Raw genomic sequence first — 21,787 nt, 5'->3', positions numbered from 1 at the left:
CCAGTATGGAAAATAACACAGCACAGTTAGAGCAGGAGATTCCGGGTATCTTTCCATCAGGTGCAGTGACTCGTGCTATGGATAGGAAGTGCTCTGAAGATAATGAGAAGGAAGGTGATGTGGATTTGGGTTCGATAGAGATATTGGAGGAAAGGTCGGGGAGACACAGGAGGAAAGGGGAGTGACACCAAGGAACCTAATGAAAAGGTTTCATCTGGACCAAAGGATAAAATGGACTGTCCGTCGGAGACAGCTGGGAAGGAGGTTGAACAAATGGTGCTTGTCCTAAAGAGACTTGTTGAAGAGCAACACAGAGATTCTGAACTCCGGAGTCTGATTGGTAAAGCCATTACCGAGGAAGAGGCTGTGAAGGTACTTATAATAATAATAATAATACATTTATTTTATATAGCGCTTTTCAAGAAGCCCAAAGGCGCTTTGACAGAGTACAAAAAACAAGTGCAAAAAGACAAAAATCAATAGGTAAATAATCAAAGCAAAAGGAAGGAGAAGGAGAAGAGATAGTCAGGGGTTAAATGCTGTGGGTTAAATGTTGAATGCAGTGTTGAACAGGTTAGGGTTAGGGAATGCAGTGTACTTGTTGGTTACTTCATGAAAGGGGAAATACTTATGAGAAAATGGGGACCTCCAGAGGTACCAGCGAATGACGAGTGGAAAGTTCATGACCAAATTGTGGTGCCACAACCGTACCGGAAGGAGATATTGAGTTTGGCACATGAGACACCTTTGGCCAGGCACCTTGGAGTGAACAAGATGTGTGAAATAATTCTGGCACATTTTTTCTGGCCAGGATTGCGACGTGATGTGGCGGAATTCTGTATATCTTGTCATTCTTGTCAGCTGGTGGGCAAACCTAATCAGAAAACCCCTTCAGCGCCTTTAAAATCGATTCCAGCTTTTGAAGAACCATTCAGCCGGGTCATTATTTACTGTGTAGGTCCTTTACCTAAAACTAAGGATGGACATCAGTATATGCTGACCATCATGTGCGCTTCCACTAGGTTCCCAGAAGCAGTGCCTCTTAGGAAAATTACTGCAACAGTTATTGCAAAGTAGTACTTCGTTCGAAATCAGTACAAGAGGGCACATTTATATGATCCTTCATTTATTTTCTAACGGTCATTGTTCGCAATGATTTTTCACAAGAGCAAGACAAGGTTGTACAGTCCATCAAAAACAAGTTTAACTATTTCTATAAAAAGGCAGGAAATCATGTTGTGGGTAGTGGAGGTGACGTCACTGTAAATAGTCTGCCAATGAGAGACGTTCACTATTCTTGGCCTTCATTGAAAGAAATGTCTGAAAAATTCCTGCAAATTTAAAAATAGTCCAACCAGTGCAACAACAAACTGTCCTGGTTGCTTTGAAGAGAGTTTGTAGTTGGAGTCAGTGCTAAGAATTAAGGCTTACACTGGTTGAAATAGTTTTAAACTGTAGCTTAATATACCTAGGGGAAAATATAACCAAGAGGGTCTGAAAGGCACACAATAAGTGGTATGATACAAACAGGTGGCAGAACACAGGTAAACTGACACAGCTAAACGTAATCATGATTATTATTCCAAGTCAGCATTGGCCAGGAATAAAAATTTCCGAAGCAAGTCACCAGTTGGGGAAGCCAATCCACCAGTGGCACCAGAGAAGGTACCGCCAGTTTTCTCCATAACATCATCGCAGGTGGAATCAATGGAGCACGTGACTGTTGAAGGAAGCAAAGATAAGCAAAGATTTTAAATCTAAGTCAATTGGCAAATACAAAAACAATATTTGAGGTTGTTGTGCCTTTATGTGGTGGTGGCATAACTCCAAAACAGCAGCTTTATAGTTAGATCCGCTTTTGCCAGAAAGAAATACAGATATGACTTTGACCATTATTTTGTTACGGAAAAGGAAAGAGACTGTTGGTATGTTAACTCAGCATAAGTTCGTTTCTTGTTGTTATAATCAGTACTTCACTGATCAAATCATTCATTGCACATTCAAAATTCAAATCATTACATTGTGCGACACCCATCACAGCAAAAAACACACACAAAGTTCTTCTGTGAGCCTCCAATTCCATGGTGCACTTCCAAAACATTGCTGCACACTTTTGAACAGAGCACAACCAGTTCTGCAGAAGTTTTGGACACTTTGGTCGTATGGCTAAAATATTTGAACCTATGACCTGATCCAAATAGAGCAAGCTAAATGGGTTTCTATTAGGCTGGCTTTGGGCTGTTTGCACCGTTTATAGAGTGCTTATATTATGCTGGAAAGGCCAATAGTTCTTGCCAGGTATAGACCACTCGTGAGTGTTTGTGTCCCTCGTGAGATCTGCCAACCTGTCAGGAACCGTGGGCCCTTCATGGGATCCTTCTTGGCTGAGAAATGGTGTCATTGCATTTTAAAATGACCAAAAATATTCTTAGATATTCCAGAGATATTATGTAATGTAGACTTTGTGATTTTTACCTTGAATTTCCATTTATGAGCTAAAATATTGTCGTGTCCCTGTCGATTAATATCAGCCGGGATGGATGGTTGTACCAGCTTACTCCCGAGGCAACCTCCCGATCATGGCGGTTAATTTTTGCGCGCGCAGGATGGAAGATATGCAAGGTGTTTAACGAACAAAACACACGGGTTTATTCCCGAAACCCACAACAAAATAATACTCGACCAAATAATGCAACAATAACGATTTTAAGGCGAATACTGCGTGGAATGAAATTGTCGAAATAAAGACTGAGGTAAAAGCTCTAAACTGGGGTACCCCACAAACTGACGTGAAAACGCACACAGGGTAAAGTAATAAAATAACAAGATCACAAACACATATGATTAGCTTTTTAAACAGTCGTTAATGCTGTTTATAACATTAAACAAAGAAATTTGGAGGAATCCCGACATCCATGAGGTAAGTTTTACTTACAGAACTGAGCGAAGATCTACTGTAATCTATATACCCCTTAAGGGTTGGGTAAATAACATGTCCCTTTCTGCCGCCAAAGTGGCGTTTTTCGTAGCGGCCTTTTGAAACCCACCAATTAAGGTTTTGTTTTGAAAACCACCAATGAAACCCACATTTCCTGCTGTTTAACACAAAACTGAAAGGGAGGAAGACCGGGGTGTGCTCATTTACCAAGCAGCTAGCTAGCGCTTGCCAAGCAACCATTCCTTAATGGTTTTGAATAGAGTGCTTGCTGAAATGTTTAAATTAAACCACTTGGCGATCATTCCACAAGAACCTTGGTAAATGAACACACCCAATGTTCTTGAGACCCGACCATAGATCAACTGTAATCTATATGCCCCAAAGAGGAATGACCCTTCCTGCCGCTCCCGTAGTGAGCAGGTTTACTAGTAAATTAAAATGTCGGTCGGTGGAGTCAGCCGTCGTAATGACATCATAGACGTAACGACGTAACGTGACGGCCGAACACAAAACTGCCGCTACTTTAATATATAGAAGATGATATATTTTAACCTCCAGTAACTTTGCAGTCACTACAAAGGGATTAGAGTTACGATTAGACTTACTATAATATTAACGTTATGTTATCATTATTATGAGAACAAGCTGATGCTGATGGAAAACGTTCTGGTGTGCAACCAGAAGACAAGTTCTGGTGTGCAATAGAGAAGCTGATGGAAAACGTGAAAGATGAGGAAGTTGTTGTGGTAGGAGGAGACCTAAATGGACATGTGGGAAGGAGTATGGACGGTTTTGAGGGAGTTCATGGGGGTTACGGATATGGTGTGAGAAATGAAGAAGGTGAAAGGATTTTGGAGTTTGCTGATGGAGCTGCTTTGTTGATTTGTAATACTCAGTTCCAGAAAGAAGATAATAAGCTTGTTACATACACGTCAGGTGGGTCGACGACAACCGTTGACTACCTGCTGGTGCGTAGGTGAGATAGGGGGCATCTCCGGGACACAAAGGTGATCCTGGGGGAGGAGGCTGTTTCACAGCACCACTTGGTTGTCTGCGACATAAGGGTGAAAGGTGCGAGGAGAGCTCGGCGGGTGAAGTACTAACCGAGAATGAAGGTGTGGAGGTTGAAAGAGGTGACAGTGAGGGAGGCATGAAAAGAGAGGCTGAGTATGGTGGAGGATGATGTGGTTGAGCTTGAAAGTGGTTGGATGTCAATGAAAGATAGTCTGTTGGGAGCCGTTGGTGAGGTATGTGGATGGACAAAAGGACCACCGAGGCACTCGGAAACATGGTGGTGGGATGATGAAGTTGGAAAGAAGATTGACGAGAAGAGGAAGAAGTTCAAGGAGTGGCAGAAGGCGAAGGGTATGGGGGCAGAAAAGGCAGAGCATGAAAGTTATAAGGCAGCCAAGAAGGCTGCAAAGAAAGAGATAGCAAAGGCACCGGAGGCATGCAGGAAAATGTTCGGAGAGCGCTTGGATTCGGAAGAGGGTCAGAAAGCAGTATTCAGGATTGCAAAGCAGATAGCGAAGGAGAGGTGTGATGTGATGGGGGTGAGTTGCTTGAAGGATGAAGTGGGACAAATCGTTGTGGACCCAGATGGAATTAAAGGAAGATGGAAGAGATATCTGGAAATACTGTTGAATGCAGAGAATGAATGGGATGGCAACATAGAGAGTAACCCAGTTTTTGGACCGGCAGAGAAGATAACCGAGAAAGAAGTTGAGGAAGCGATAAAAGCAATGAAGAGTAGAAAAGCGGGAGGGCCGACGGGAGTTGTGGGAGATATGTTGAAGGCAGCGAGAAATTGGGGTGTGAAGAGAATGACAGAGATCTGCAATCTGGTGGTGAAAGAAGGCCGCATTCCAGTGGATTGGGAACTGAGTACCCTCGTCCCTCTATACAAGGGGAAAGGTGACCCTCTGGGCTGTGGCTCGTATCGAGCGATAAAGTTATTGGAGCATGGAATGAAGGTATTGGAAAGGGTGTTGGAGAGGAGGATAAGGAAGAAAGTGAAGATTGACGAAATGCAGTTTGGATTTATGCCAGGAAGAGGAACGACAGACGTGCTTTTTATTGTGAGGCAGTTGCAGGAGAAGTATATGGAGAAGAGGAAGAAGTTGTTTCTTGGGTTTGTAGATCTGGAGAAAGCATTCGATAAGGTTCCACGTGAAGTAGTGACTTGGGCATTGAGGAAGTTAGGAGTGGAGGAATGGTTGATCAGAGTCGTGATGGCAATGTACAAAAGAGCGCGCACAGCTGTAAGGACGAAGGACGGGAACAGTGGTGAGTTTGAGGTGAAGGTGGGAGTGCATCAAGGGTCGGTACTAAGTCCACTACTATTTGTAGCTGTGATGGAGGTGCTGGCTCAGAACGTAAAGGAGGGTCTACCGTGGGAGTTGTTGTATGCAGATGATCTGGTGTTGATTGCAGAAAGTATGGATGGACTGAAGGAGAAGATGAACAAGTGGAAGGAATGTATGGAGACAAAAGGTCTGAAGGTGAATATCAGAAAAACGAAGGTGATGGCAAGTGGTAAAGCATGTGGTGACGTGGAGCGAACTGGGAAGTGGCCGTGTGCTGTGTGCAGGAAGGGTGTCGGAGTGAATTCCATTCAATGTACAATGTGCGCTGAGTGGGTTCATCAAAAATGTAGTGGTTTGAGAGGGTCATTAACCAGTGTGGCAGCTACATTCAAGTTTAAGGTGTGCACAGAGGGAGCTGCAGATGGAGGAAATGTTGAGTTGGATCTTGGAGATGGCGCGAAGCTGGAAGGTGTGAAAAAATTTTGTTACCTTGGAGACATGCTGAATGGAGAAGGTGGATCAGACTCGGCAACGGTTGCTGGAGTGAGATGTGCATGGAAGAAGTTTCGGGAACTGAGTGGCGTGCTGACGAGGAGGGGAGTGTCATTGAAGCTGAAGGGAAAGGTGTATGCTGCATGTGTGAGAAGTGTGATGATTTATGGGAGCGAGACATGGGTAATGAACGTAGAGCAGCAACGAAGGCTGGAAAGGGTGCAAATGTGAATAGTTCGGTGGATGTGTGGAGTATCGTTGAGAGAGAGGAAGACAAATGATGAATTGCGAAAGATGATGGGAATAGAGCCTGTGATGGATGCTGTGAAGAGAAACAGGTTGAGATGGTTTGGTCATGTGTTGAGGAAGGATGAAAGTGACTGGTTGAAAAGAGTGATGGGAATGAATGTAGAAGGAAGTAGAGGACGGGGAAGACCGAGAAAGACTTGGCTAAAGATGGTCGAAGAAGAAATGCGGGCAAGGGGGTTAACAAGGGGAGATGCAGAAAATAGGGCAAAATGGAGAACATTGTCATGGGGACCGCAAGGCTAACCCCCGCTCTTGCAGGGAAAATGGCCTTAAAATGCCTGTTGTTGTTGTTGTATCATTATTATGAAAATGATATTACTATTAAAAAAACGAGGCTAATTCCTTACTTCCGCGTTATTAGTACCGTACACCGCTTATCATTGATTCATGAACCATACACTGCTTCAATCTAGAAACTTTGCAATAACGACAAAGGGATTGCAGTGTTATGATTATAATTACTATATTATTAGTATTAACGCTATTATTAATATTACGAAAACGACACGACTGTATTAAGAAACCTGGGCAAATTTGTCCGAAGTGGCCTGAACGTGAGGCATGAAGGCATGAAGCCTAAGGCCTATGCATACTGTGTCGATGGAAGATCCGTAACATCTATGTTTTTGATATTTGATGGTCATTTTAACAATCGGTTTGTTTGTGTTTCACACTGAATGAAAAGCGTAAACGTAGTGCATGGCGATTGTGATATATGACAGGTTCGACGATATGTTCAGCCTGAACGACATTGGAATCAAAATGGCGGAGTGTGGAGTCAACCATTGTACGCCGTAATGACATCAGACATAATCACATCACCCTGTCATATGACCAGATCCTTAGCTCTAATTGGTATACGTTTGAGGGCACATACAGCCACGTGAAAAAGTAAGTACACCCAATGTAAAGTTTTGACTCTTTCATCATATTTCAACATACAGCTATTTGATCTTCATTTCAACAATATTGATAGATAAAGGTGATATAATATAACAAATATCATGAAACATTTACATTTTGTAGTCCATTGTATAATTTAAATAAACATAAATGCAAATTTCACATGTGGAAAAAGTAAGTACACCCCATGAAATGTTTTTTTAATCTTTTTAACATATGTGGACATATCAACATTTGATCTTCATTTGAACAGTATCTACAGATAAAGGTGATGTAATTGAACAAAAAACAATGGAAAATTGACTTTGCAATAATTTATTCAACAAAAAATTAAAAGAGATGCTGTAGTGGTTACCTTATGCACATGTCGCGGTTACCTTATTCACTTGTCGCGGTTAACTTATCCACATGTGACGGTTACCATTACGATGGGTTTGGTCTAACCCATGCACACGGACGTTTGTTTGTGTCGTCGTGACGCACGCGCGGCTGTTGGAGCCACGCCCTCCGAAGAGGGTGCTTGGTTTTATATAAGCCGTTACGACTTCCGTTCGCGAGGAGTTGCTGGAGATTTCTGTACAATAAACAACCTTTTGTACCCAACGAAATGGCCTCTTCTTATCGTCTTTGGCAACCGCTAAACTGGTGACCCCGTTGCCCCCGAACATATTCGGGGGCCACATGAACACGGCAGGATTGCGACCGCAATTTCTTCCACAAGACCTAAACTCGAACTGCCGGAGTTTTAGCAATGGCGAGCGGCCATGTGGTTCGCGCATCGCGCTCGGTTCCTCCTCTACGACTGGAGGGGCGAACCAGCTCCGGGACCCTCCGAAGGAACGCCGTTACGGGGCATTGGCGGCACGGCTACTTCGTCGCCTTCACGCACACAGGCCGAGTACTGCTGCTCGTCGCCTCCGCGCACACAGGCCGGGCACGGCTACTTCGTCGCCTTCGCGCACACAGGCCGAGTGCCGCTGCTCGTCGCCTCCGCGCACACAGGCCGAGTACTGCTGCTCGTCACCTTCGCGCACACAGGCCGAGTACTGCTACTTCGTCGCCTTCGCGCACACAGGTCGAGTACTGCTGCTCGCCACTCCTACTACTGCTCCTATGGCGGATCCCGAGGCTGATGCTCCTGCAACTACAGCTACTGCCGCTGCTCATCTCTTGCGCACGCACGGCTGCTTCGTTACTTTCGCGCGCACTGGCACCTCGTTGTCTTTGCGCGCACTGCTGCTCGCCGCTCCTGCAATTCCTACTGCTGCAACTACAATGGCTACCGCTGCTCAGCACCCGCGGCTCAGCTCGGTTCCACCCGCGGCCCGGCTCTGTTCCACCCGCGGCCCGGCTCTGTTCCACCCACGGCCCGGCTCTGTTCCACCCGCGGCCCGGCTCTGTTCCACCCGCGAACAACGTACACGCCCGTGGCGTGCCTTCTGGGGGGGCGCATGTAGTGGTTACCTTATGCACATGTCACGGTTACCTTATTCACTTGTCGTGGTTAACTTATCCGCATGTGATGGTTACCATTACGATGTGTTTGGTCTAACCCACGCACACGGACGTTTGGTTGTGTCGTCGTGACGCACGCGCGGCTGTTGGAGCCACGCCCTCCGAAGAGGGTGCTTGGTTTTATATAAGCTGTTACGACTTCCGTTCGTGAGGAGTTGCTGGAGATTTCTGTACAATAAACAACCTTTTGTACCCAACGAAATGGCCTCTTCTTATCGTCTTCGGCAACCGCTAAAATGCCATTTCCTTCTGTGGAAAAAGTAAGTACACCCTTGGCTCTAATAGGTGGTATTGCCCTATTTCGCAGAAACAACCTCAAGTAGGCATTTCTTATAACTGTCTACCAGTCTCTGACATCGACTGGGAGAAATTTTTGCCCACTCCTCCATGCAGAATTCTTTCAGCTGTGCGATGTTTGAGGGGTTTCTTGCATGCACAGCTCATTTCAAATCCCCCCACAACATCTCGATGGGATTTAGATCCGGGCTTTGACTTGGCCATTCCAGAACCCTCCATTTCTTTCTTTTCAGCCATTCCTTGGTGGATTTACTGGTATGTTTAGGGTCATTGTCATGTTGCAAGGTCCACCCTCGGTTGAGCTTCAACTTTCCGACAGATGGCCTCACATTATCCTCAAGCACCCTCTGGTACAATGAAGAATTCATAGTGGATTCTGTGATGGTGAGCTGCCCAGGCCCTGATGCAGCAAAGCTGCTCCAAACCATAATATTTCCACCGCCATGCTTTACAGTTGGTATCAGGGTCTTGTGGTCAAATGCTGTCTTTGGTTTTCGCCAAACATGTCTTCTGGTACTGTGGCCAAATAGCTCTACCTTTGACTCATCTGTCCAGAGCACATTGTTCCAGAAGTGCTGGTCTTTGCCGAGGTGTTCATTGGCAAACTTTAGTCTTGCCCTGATGTTCTTTCTGGACAGCAAAGGTTTCCTCCTGGCACACCTCCCATGTAGATCAAATTTGTGCAGCCTCTTTCTAATGGTAGACTCGTGCACTTTGACATCAACAGTGGCAAGAGCTACCTGTAGGTCCCGTGATGACATTCTGGGGTTCTTAGATACTTCTTTCAGCATCTTGCGGTCTGCTCTCGTGCTGAACTTGCTGGGGCGGCCTGGCCTGAACAAGTTGGCAGTTGCTTGGAATCTTCTCCACTTGCAGATGATCTTCCGGACAGTCGAATGATTGATTTCAAATTGTTTGGAGATCTTTTTACATCCCTTCCCAAACTCGTAGGCATCTATAACCTTCTTTCTGAAGGCCTCAGATAGCTCTTTTGATCTAGGCATGGTGACGCTGCACACTTCAACAACAAAGAGCAAACCAAACTAAATGTCTGAGGTTTAAATAAGACAGGTTCCTCCAAGATCCTCTCTAACAATGTTCTAATCATTTGCGCCTGAGCTGGTGCACCTGATTCCAATTTTAGGTATTTGAAGTGGTGATAAATGTAGGGGTGTACTTACTTTTTCCACATGCGAAATTTGCATTTATGTTTATTTAAATTATACAATGGACTACAAAATGTAAATGTTTCATGATATTTGTTATATTATATCACCTTTATCTGTCAATATTGTTGAAATGAAGACCAAATAGCTGTATGTTGAAATATGTTGAAAAAGTCAAAACTTTACATGGGGTGTACTTACTTTTTCACGTGACTGTATATATGGGTCCTTTTTGGAAGGTTGGTGGCAGTGACGAAGCTGTTGAGCCACCCACGCGGAAATCGCTCAAAACCGCGACAGCCCCAAAGCGCCGCACGCAGAAGGAACCACAGGAGTGAGGCGTGTCACGAAGACATACATCCTCCTTTTCATGACCTCCACCATCTGGGGAAGCACACGCAGCCCCCAGCCTACCAAGGACGGATTGCGCAAGCCTTTTCTCACTGGCCGCACCCTAGGTTTTCCCCCTCACTGCGCACCCAATGAAAGGCCAACCCTCCTTGTCCAACAAGCAGAACCCAGCACTCTCCTCTTCTTCAGCTGTGAGAGCCAATAGCAAAGCTTCCCTCCCCATTCGCCTCTCCCACATCATTCGGAAGGCATGGCCTGCCGGTCCTGTTCCCCACGCCCCCTGCACTGTCGTTCCGCCTCCCCTGGGTGGGTCTCTTTTTCCATATATGTCCATAGGGGCGGGCTTAGCTTGGCCGGCAGTTTATGGAGCGTAATTTGGCCGGCCGTGTCGGCAAAAACGTTAGGGAGGACTACAAAGGGTTTGACACACAGGGGAAAACTAACCTTAACCTCTATTACTAATTAACACGGCATCATCCCCCGTATGATGCACATTTAAACAACCTTAAGCTACATTTGCCCTACTTATGTACATCGAGATGCTCCTACCTACACGTCACATGGTCCATACCATTTCCTATACAAGTCTACCTTTCCTACTGTATTCTTTTATCTACCCCCCATAAACGTAACAATATTTTAAGAAGGTGCATGACGTGCAGATTGGGTTTAAATAGAGGCATATACAGTAACTAATACTTATTCCAACAAATTACACATCAAGTACAGTTTTTACATCAAATTATTTGTGTGTGCAACATCTAGAATAAATTTGGGTCAGTATTGTTGCAAAACAGACATGGTGGAATGGTACTCATCAAAATTTCTAAAAACATGTATTCAAAGAAAATGACAAAATGGGCTCAAATATGTATGTTCAGCGGTATATTTACCCTCACCAGAGGAGAGGGTATTGCATTGCATCAGGTCCATTTCTTTGTTTGTCTGTTTGTTTGTCTGTTGTCTGTTTGTTTGTCCACACAGATTAAATATGATTTTCTCTGCAACCGTTGGTCCGATTGACAGGAAATTTTCACCATAGGTGCAACTCCACCTGTAGAATTTTAAAATTATAATTATGACATCATAGGTCACGTGGTACGGGCGCCATCTTGGAAAAACCGAAAAACTTTGCACCTCTATATCTCCGAAAGCGCTGCATAAAAAAATTGAGACATGGCTCATTGTAAAGAACTCTCCATGGGGAATAAAATATGTTAATGATGATGTCATAGGTGCCTCCATTATGACGTCATAATTCCACAAGTACAAAACTTCATCCGATCAAGATGAAATTTATTGAGCATCATCTCGGAATAAATTTGTGGAGAAAAAAAAAATGATGTCATTGGTCACGTGGTTCTGCGGCCATAATTGTTTCAACACAAAAGCCTTAAAAACCACTGAAAACACGTCCTGGCGAGGGTCTGCAATCTCTGATTGCTCTTTCTTGTTCAGGACTTGTTTCCGACCCTTTTTGAAATCTACCTGCTTTAAATGATATGGATGCAAATTTTCATGCTTTTTGCCAGAAGTGAACATCTTATTCCATTTTTGCCGCATATCTGCCCCACTATAAGCCATATTGTTGCAATAATAATCATAATTATTATTATTATTATTAATACAATATGTCACCTCTTATCATGAAAAACTCTGGGTTTCCTGATTTAGCCGGAGAGTCCCTGATTTTTTTAAAAAAACTTTTTCTAAGGGTCTTCCTCGTCTTCCTGATATTGGTGAAACCCCTCTGATTTTTCCATCACCACCGCTTCTCTGTAGCCCTGAATAACCAATGCTTTTTCTCTGATGCTCTTGTATTAAGTTGCGTTCAGAGAAATTAAATTGCGTTGTTTGTTCGGAGCAGAAACGTAATGAAAAGTCCTTCGAAACAGAATGAAAATATTAGACCAGACATGCACTTCAGGTCCTCAGAAACCACAGCACAAAAGGTCTTGCAACGAACACTCATTAAGAGGCAAAATGATCTTCGTTATGAATGTCATCATTTTAACACCAAAAGTAATCATCTAACCTCCTTTTTCCAATTTACTTGGGACAACCAGCACTAAATGGCTGGGAATAACAGCCATGTACTTAGTTATCCCCCCAAAGCTGGAACTTCTAACTCCCCCAACCCTTTGAGTATTTCCTACCATATTTACCGTCAGTGCAGCAGACCCCTGGTGCTGCGCATATACCACCGAGGCCACAAGATGAACCACCTACAGGTATACACGGCTCGGGATGGAGGTTTTCACGTTTGCAGGGTGCTGACAACGGTCCTCCAACGATACAACCACCTCCACGGCCGCCTCCCAGCAACCCCCCGCAGCAGATCGATGGACCCACACATTGGCCACCCAGTCCGCATGCTGCACACTGGTAGAGAAAATGTTTAACGAGGGTACAGAACCGAAGTCGGAGAGCTGGATTTTACATGAACAAAGAATGAATTATCAGGTGCATTCGTGCGAATGACTGCATATAGTGAGTTGATTTGAACGTCCTAAGCTCAGGTAGTGAAAGCATGCAAAACTCACAGAACGAGGCTCCGTCTCCACTGCTCGTTTCCCACCCCGGGGGCAGTTCTGGATGTAACAGCCGTTGCTCTGGGCGCTAATGGCGAGCAATGCTGCTGCTAGCAACGTCCATCCCATGACACTCATAGCAGCCTATACACACAGTTTCCAAGATGATATACTATACAATTTAAAGCATTGTGCTAAACTGCTAGATACTTACTAAGCATCGTTAAATACCAATTCCCGCAATACAATACGAAGGCCACTTAACACCGTCTATTTATTACGTACGCAAATGTGGTGCATTGTTTGACACCTTCCTTACCCTCTGACGTTCCATACATGCCACTTCGTTTCTCTATTTTTCTATATTTTATATCTTTCTATATTTTCTATATATTTTTTCTATTATTTTTTATATATATTTCTATATATATTTCTATATATTTCTATGTATTTTTCTATATATTTCTATGTATATTTTCTATTATATTTTCTATTTATATTTTCTATTTATATTTATATATATTTCTATATTTTCTATATATTATATATTTTATATTTTCTTTCTATTTTTCCATATTTCTATATTTTCTATATTTTCTATATATTATATATTTTATATTTTCTTTCTATTTTTCCATATTTCTATATTTTCTATATTTTCTATATATGATATATTTTATATTTTCTTTCTATTTTTCCATATTTCTATATTTTCTATATATTATATATTTTATATTTTCTTTCTATTTTTCTATATTTCTATATTTTCTATTTGTATTTTCTATTTATATTTATATATATTTCCATATTTTATATTTTCTTTCTATTTTTCTACATTTTCTATATTTTATATATTTTATATTTTCTTTCTATTTTTCCATATTTCTATATTTTCGAAATTTTCTATATTTTCTATATATGATATATTTTATATTTTTTTTCTATTTTTCCATATTTCTATATTTTCTATACATTATATATTTTATATTTTCTTTCTATTTTTCTATATTTCTATATTTTCTATTTATATTTTCTATTTATATTTATATATATTTCCATATTTTATATTTTCTTTCTATTTTTCTATATTTTCTATATTTTATATTTTCTTTCTATTTTTCTATATTTCTATATTTTCTATTTATATTTTCTATTTATATTTATATATATTTCTATATTTTATATTTTCTTTCTATTTTTCTATATTTTCTATATATTATATATTTTATATTTTCTTTCTATTTTTCTATATTTCTATATTTTCTATTTATATTTATATATATTTCCATATTTTATATTTTCTTTCTATTTTTCTATATTTTCTATATTTTCTTTATATTATATATTTTATATTTTCTTGCAATTTTTCTATATTTCTATATTTTCTATTTATATTTTCTATTTATATTTATATATATTTCTATATTTTATATTTTCTTTCTATTTTTCTATATTTTCTATATTTTCTATATATTATATATATTTTATATTTTCTTTCTATTTTTCTATATTTCTATATTTTCTATTTATATTTTCTATTTATATTTATATATATTTCCATATTTTATATTTTCTTTCTATTTTTCTATATTTTCTTTATATTATATATTTTATATTTTCTTTCAATTTTTCTATATTTCTATATTTTCTATTTATATTTTCTATTTATATTTATATATATTTCTATATTTTATATTTTCTTTCTATTTTTCTATATTTTCTATATTTTCTATATATTATATATATTTTATATTTTCTTTCTATTTTTCTATATTTCTATATTTTCTATTTATATTTTCTATTTATATTTATATATATTTCCATATTTTATATTTTCTTTCTATTTTTCTATATTTTCTATATTTTCTATATTTTCTTTATATTATATATTTTATATTTTCTTTCTATTTTTCTATATTTCTATATTTTCTATTTATATTTATATATATTTCCATATTTTATATTTTCTTTCTATTTTTCTATATTTTCTATATTTTCTCTATTTTCTATTTTCTTTTTCTATATTTCTATTTCTATTTATATATATTTCTATATTTTATATTTTCTTTCTAGTTTTCTATTTTTCTATATTTTCTATATTTCTATATTTTCTATATATTATATATCTTTCTATATTTTCCCTTTGCTTCTATTTCCTCCCAAACGTAATTGCCTTCCCTCCATTTACTCCTACCTCCTAAACTCCATTCCCTTACCCCCATAATACTCCAATAATCTCCCAAATTTCATTCACTTCTCTCCACACTCCTTCCATATTCCTTTCCCCCATATTTTTCTCTCCTTTCATCCCTCCTTTTCTTCTTTAGTATCCCCCAACTGTACGTATGCAGTAAATAGGTGGCGTTTAAGACGTTTTCACCATTGAATCCCAAGGGCGAATTTACGAAACTCGTTTAAGAATTATACGCTCGTGTTGAATCGCTAATCGTGCGATGATCACCCGTTTAAGTGAATCGCCTATCGCCGAAGAGTGTTTATCTAATGTGCGATCCAAACCTAATCGCAAGTGTTTAAACAACAAAAACCTTTACACATCGGCGAGAGCATGTTTAAGAGTGTGTTTAACGCTTTGAAGGCAACACTAGTATCGTTAGAACTGCAGTTTTAGTCTCATATACTTGTGGGAACCATAGCTCGGATACAGAGATTGTACACATTCACAGATTGTCTTTCCATGATCAATGGTTGGAGGGATGGATGAGTGGGAGGAGGGATGGATGAGTGGAAGGAGGGATGGGTGAGTAGGAGGAGGGATGGATGAGTGGGAGGAGGGATGGATGAGTGGAACGAGGGATGGGTGAGTAGGAGGAGGGATGGATGAGTAGGAGGAGGGATGGATGAGTGGAAGGAGGGATGGATGGGTAGGAGGAGGGATGGATGAGTAGGAGGAGGGATGGATGAGTAGGAGGAGGGATGGATGAGTAGGAGGAGGGATGGATGAGTAGAAGGAAGGATGGATGAGTAGGAGGAAGGATGCATGAGTGGAAGTAGGGATGATGAGTCATAGGAGGAATGGATATAGCCTGGTGTTGGCTTATCGGTTAGGGTGCCGGCTTGGGATCCTAGGATCCTGGGTTCGAATCCCGGTCGATCGCTGAATTAACGCCAGGGGGGTTGACTCAGCCTGTCATCCTTCCGAGGTCGGCAAATTGAGTACCAGCTTGCTGGGATGAATGATCACAGTGTGTACCCTGATTTAGAATAGGTACACCGTATCCCTGCGCATCGTAAGAGCGTGACCAAAGGTTGACGTCAGGAAGGGCATCCGGCCATAAAACATTGCCTCAAACAGGGAACCATGATTGTCATGGGGCCGGCAAGGCGAACTCCTACTCCAGCAGGGAAAATGGCCTTTAAAAAAGGGAATAGGATGGATGGATGAGTGGAAGGAGGGGAACGTGCCTGCTCTTCGCAAAGAAGATATGATATATGTATATATGCTAAATATTCTATATACTGTATATAATATACTTGCAGTTAACCCGGTTCCACCAGGCTGTTGCAAAGGATTTAGTTCCCATTCGAGTATGGAATATTTAGGGAGTATGACAGGATTGTCATTTGACAGCATAATGGCAGGGACTCGTGTGGAGATTCTGTTTCTGCGAAATGTAAAATGTGACTTCAACTCATCAACCCCTTTCTTCATCAAGCCCTCAACCCCAACCTCCCATCGTAAATGCTTCAATGCCCCTCCTGCCCTCCACACTCCAAGCCTTCAAACCCAGGCCCAACCATCCCCACCTCAACCCATCCCCCACCAAAAGTCCTCAAACCCTCCACCCTCTGCCTCCAAACTCTGTCCCATCTTTGCTCTCCCAACCCCTTCTGAACACCAACTTCCTGTCCTCCCACCATTCCCATCAAAAAAGTGGAAGTGCATTCTTACATCGATCACACATTCTTACATCGATCACACATTCTTACATCAGACAGAGAGACAGAAAGACAATACAAAATTGCATTACCCAGATATTACACAAGGCCATTCCTTACAACAGAGAGATGGATAGATAGATAGATAGATAGATAGATAGATAGATAGATAGATACATAGACAGATAGATACACCGACACACATAGGTGTCGTCACACAAGGGTGAAATGGATAGACAGACAGATAGATACACAGACACACAAGGGTGAAATGGACAGACAGACAGATAGATACACAGACACACATAGGTGAAATGGATAGATAGATAGATAGACACACAGACCCATAAAAGTGAAATGATGGCTAGATAGATAGATACACAGACACATACAGGTGAAATGGATAGATAGATAGAGACACAGTCACATACAGGTGAAATGGATAGATAGATAGCTACACAGATACATATAGGTGAAATGGATAGATAGATAGATACACAGATACATATAGGTGAAATGGATAGATAGATAGATACACAGACATATACAGGTGAAATGGATAGATAGATAGATACACAGACACATGCAGGTGAAATGGAAAGACAGATATATACACAGACACACATAGGTGTAGTTGACAGATATACAGACAGATAGATACACAGACACATAGAGGCGAAATGGATAGACATATAGATAGATACACAGACCTATATTGGCGAAATGGATAGACGGATAGACAGATACACGGACACATATAGGGAAATTGATAGATATATAGATACACAGACACATACAGGTGAAATAGATAGATCGATAGATACACAGACACATACACCTGAAATGGATAGCTAGATAGATATATAGACACATATCAGGAAATCGATAAATAGATACATAGACAGATAGATACACCGACACACATAGGTGTCGTTGACAGATACACAGACACATAGCGGCGAAATGGATAGACATATAGATTGATACACAGACATATATTGGCGAAATGGATAGATTGATAGATAGATACACAGACACATATAGGGAAATTGATAGATATATACAGTCACGTGAAAAAGTAAGTACACCCCATGTAAAGTTTTGACTTTTTCAACATATTTCAACATACAGCTATTTGATCTTCATTTCAACAATATTGATAGATAAAGGTGATATAAAATAACAAATATCATGAAACATTTACATTTTGTAGTCCATTGTATAATTTAAATAAACATAAATGCAAATTTCTCATGTAGAAAAAGTAAGTACACCCTTGGCTCTAATAGGTGGTATTGCCCCCTTTGGCAGAAACAACCTCAAGTAGGCATTTCTTATAACTGTCTACCAGTCCCTGACATCCACTGGGAGAAATTTTTGCCCACTCCTCCATGCAGAATTCTTTCATCTGTGTGATGTTTGAGGGGTTTCTTGCATGCACAGCTCGTTTCAAATCCCCCCACAACATCTCGATGGGATTTAGATCCGGGCTTTGACTTGGCCATTCCAGAACCCTCCATTTCTTTCTTTTCAGCCATTTCTTGGTGGATTTATTGGGATGTTTAGGGTCATTGTCAAGTTGCAAGGTCCACCTTCGGTTGAGCTTCAACTTTCCGACAAATTGCCTCACATTATCCTCAAGCACCCTCTGGTACAATGAAGAATTCATAGTGGATTCTGTGATGGTGAGCTGCCCAGGCCCTGATGCAGCAAAGCTGCCCCAAACCATAATATTTCCACCACCATGCTTTCGAGTTGGTATCAGGTTCTTGTGGTCAAATGTCATCTTTGGTTTTCGCCAAAAATGTCTTCTGGTACTGTGGCCAAATAGCTCTACCTTGGACTCATCTGTACAGAGCACATTGTTCCAGAAGTGCTGGTATTTGCCTAGGTGTTCATTGGCAAACTTTAGTCTTGCCCTGATGTTCTTTCTGGACAGCAAAGGTTTCCTCCTGGCACACTTCCCATGTAGATCAAATTTGTGCAGCCTCTTTCTAATGGTAGACTCGTGCACTTTGACATCAACAGTGGCAAGAGCTACCTGTAGGTCCCGTGATGACATTCTGGGGTTCTTAGAGACTTCTTTCAGCATCTTGCGGTCTGCTCTCAGGCTGAACTTGCTGGGGCGGCCTGGCCTGAACAAGTTGGCAGTTGTTTGGAATCTTCTCCACATGTAGATGATCTTCCGGACAGTCGAATGATTGATTTCAAATTGTTTGGAGATCTTTTTACATCCCTTCCCAGACTCGTAGGCATCTATAACCTTCTTTCTGAAGGCCTCAGAGACCTCTTTTGATCTAGGCATGGTGACGCCGCACACTTTAACAACAAAGAGCAAACCAAACTAAATGTCTGAGGTTTAAATAAGACAGGTTCCTCCAAGATCCTCTCTAACGATGTTCTAATCATTTGCACCTGAGCTGGTGCACCTGATTCTAATTTTAGGTTTTTGAAGTAGTGATAAATGTAGGGGTGTACTTACTTTTTCCACATGCGAAATTTGCATTTATGTTTATTTAAATTATACAATGGACTACAAAATGTAAATGTTTCATGATATTTGTTATATTATATCACCTTTATCTATCAATATTGTTGAAATGAAGATCAAATAGCTGTATGTTGAAATATGTTGGAAAGGTCAATACTTTACATGGGGTGTACTTACTTTTTCACATGACTGTAGATACACAGACACACATTGGTGAAATGGATAAATAGATACACAGGCACATGGAGGTGAAATTGATAGATAGGTGTATATATATACATACTTGTGAACGAATAATTATGGTTGAGTTACACAGATGGCTGCAGATCAGGGGACCACAACATACAGCATTTAGTGTATGTAATGGAGAAGAAAGACACACCATTGATCGCTGCAAAAACTAAAAGTCGCACAAACACAGGTATACAAGGTGTCCCATAAGTCTCTTTACCCCCATGTTAACAGGTTGTTTTGGCCCAGATGAATTGGGGGTAAGGGTTTTGGAAGATAAAGCAAGATATGTGACAGGACTTATGGCATACCCTGTTCACCTGTTGCAAGACCTTTCAAAAGATATCCTGAAATCACCATATTTTTACATTATCAAGAGGAGGACCGAACAGGTAAGTATGCTGGAGTAGAACTATCCAGAAATTTTACAATTATTGTGCACCACCAGCATTGATAAGAGGGATTTCTTCGACACGCTTTCACAATACCATGATACTGTACTGTAATAACCCTAACTATAACTGCTGATTACCAAAAGAGTTCAATTATATAGCAGGCGAAGTAGCTTACCTGTATGACGATGCTCGAGGACCTTCTGATGTCAGTTCTGATGTGTTCTCTTTCACTGCCTGGATCTTCACTGTTGTGCCGCACGCTTTATAAAGAGTGCAGGAATGGAAATGTGTTCCTTGGTGTGTATGCGGGGGTGGAATTCTTCAGGGAGTGTGAGGAAATGGCTTTCTAATGGACAGGTGAAGATTTTCAGCTCCTCGAGCTCCAGCGCTGTCCTGCAGCCCATATGAATTGGTTAACGAGCAGATTTTCAGCGGAGAGGCATGCGGTGCTGGAATCCACCGGGAACTGCTAAGAACGCGTGTCCATGCGCGTACACGGCCATGAGAGTGACGTGCAGACAGACGTACGTCAACGGACGTGTGCTCATAAGCAGGGTTGCCTCAGCGCAAACATGTCCGCCATTACCGCCATTACCGCGCGAGCTGTTCAACGGATGTTGTGTTGAGGCGAAAACTTTTCCGCGAAATTGTATTCCCAATAAAAAGTAATTCCCAGCCACCTGGCGCAATCTATTGAGGTGTGCCCTGAATATGCCATGCGGGGATCGACAGGTGGACCCGATTTTTAACGCATAGACAAATGAAGGAGTAATGGCGAATAGGACAAGAATTATGGAGGTAATGATGCCCACATAAAACACCTGATCTTTCATCTGCCGTTAGGCCCATTACCTACAGAGTTATGCATGACGTTGCAATTGAGTGTTGTGTTAGCGATACAGCAGCAGTGACTTGATAAGGTAAGTAATGATTTTTACCTTCACGGCCGAAGGTGGACAGAGTTTACGCTTCATTTCTGTTTGTCTGTGAGCAGGATGTCTCAAAACATCATGGACGCCTTAGGACAAAACGTGGTGGACAAGTTGAGTATATGACAAAGACTAAATGCTTAGATTTTGGTGAAGATCCGGATCTGGATCTGAGATTTTAAAAGTGATTCTTCACTATTGAGCGATGGCACAAAAAATGGTCTAAAGGATGATAAAAACGGTCTGGAGTACAAGTCAAAAGGATTTCTATGGAATAGTTCGATATAATTTGGTCCTAAAGTACGATAGAAAATTTATACAGACAGATCCTATAGAACATCTGAAGAATTCCATGGAAAACCTCTTCTCTGCAAGGTTTCATAGACATTTCAATGGATCTTCCATGGAACGTGTAATAAATTACTGTGCCTCAGAAAGTATTAACGCCCCTTCACTTTTTTCACAAGTTCTTGTGTTACAACCTGAATTTTAAATGGATTAAATTGAGATTATTTTGTCACTGGTCTACACATAATACCCTATAATGTCAAAGTGAATTGAAAAGATAAATTTTTTACAAAATAATAAAAAATGAAAAGGTGAAATGTCTTGAGTCAATAAGTATTCAACCCCTTTGCTATGATGTTACAAATTGAGCTCAGGTGCATCCAGTTTCCTTGATTATCCTTGAGATGTGTCCACAACTTGATTGGAGTCCAGCTGTGGCCAATTCAATTGATTGGACATGATTTAGAAGCAAACACACCTTTCTGTATTCATCAAATGGTCAACGATTGTTGCCTGTATATCATTTGAGAGATTACATATGCACCTTCCCCTTTGGTGTCTCATCCGACCGACACGCATACGGACACCCCTTCCTCTTTGGGCTCTAGGTTGTCGTCCTTGTCTTTCACGACCTCCCTCTCTGACCTGCTCCATTTCTTGCCAACAACTGTGAATTCACCTTTGGTCTCTTTTATTCGTGATCAAGGTCTGTTGGGTGATCGAACAATTGAGCAATTTGCATTTGTAC

The 21,787-nt window shown here is 41.0% G+C and overlaps 1 protein-coding gene across 1 annotated transcript; it reads right to left on the bottom strand.

The window, feature by feature from the left end:
- Positions 1–1,109: 1,109 nt before the first annotated feature.
- On the bottom strand, positions 1,110–20,063 carry LOC137419426 (vasotocin-neurophysin VT). Its single transcript, XM_068105486.2, has 4 exons — positions 19,998–20,063; positions 12,821–12,952; positions 12,443–12,659; positions 1,110–1,720 (listed from the first exon to the last, which is right to left on the bottom strand). Exons 2-4 carry the CDS (start codon positions 12,944–12,946, stop codon positions 1,578–1,580), a joined length of 486 nt encoding a protein of 161 aa, XP_067961587.1. The 5' UTR covers positions 12,947–12,952; positions 19,998–20,063; the 3' UTR covers positions 1,110–1,577.
- Positions 20,064–21,787: the final 1,724 nt, after the last annotated feature.

Source organism: Myxine glutinosa, chromosome 1 (assembly GCF_964187855.1).
Source record: "Myxine glutinosa chromosome 1, kmMyxGlut1.1, whole genome shotgun sequence".
NCBI lineage: Eukaryota > Metazoa > Chordata > Myxini > Myxiniformes > Myxinidae > Myxine > Myxine glutinosa.
Note: the sequence above shows the minus strand (reverse complement) of the source record. Positions and strands in the feature narration are given on the sequence as shown.

Coding starts and splice junctions, on each gene's coding strand:
- LOC137419426 (XM_068105486.2), bottom strand. CDS start 12,946: ATGAGTGTCATGGGATGGACGTTGCTAGCAGCAGCATTGCTCGCCATT. Junction 12,660..12,820: donor TGGAGACGGAGCCTCGTTCT/GTGAGTTTTGCA, acceptor TTTCTCTACCAG/TGTGCAGCATGCGGACTGGG. Junction 1,721..12,442: donor AGGGGTCTGCTGCACTGACG/GTAAATATGGTA, acceptor TTCCTTCAACAG/TCACGTGCTCCATTGATTCC.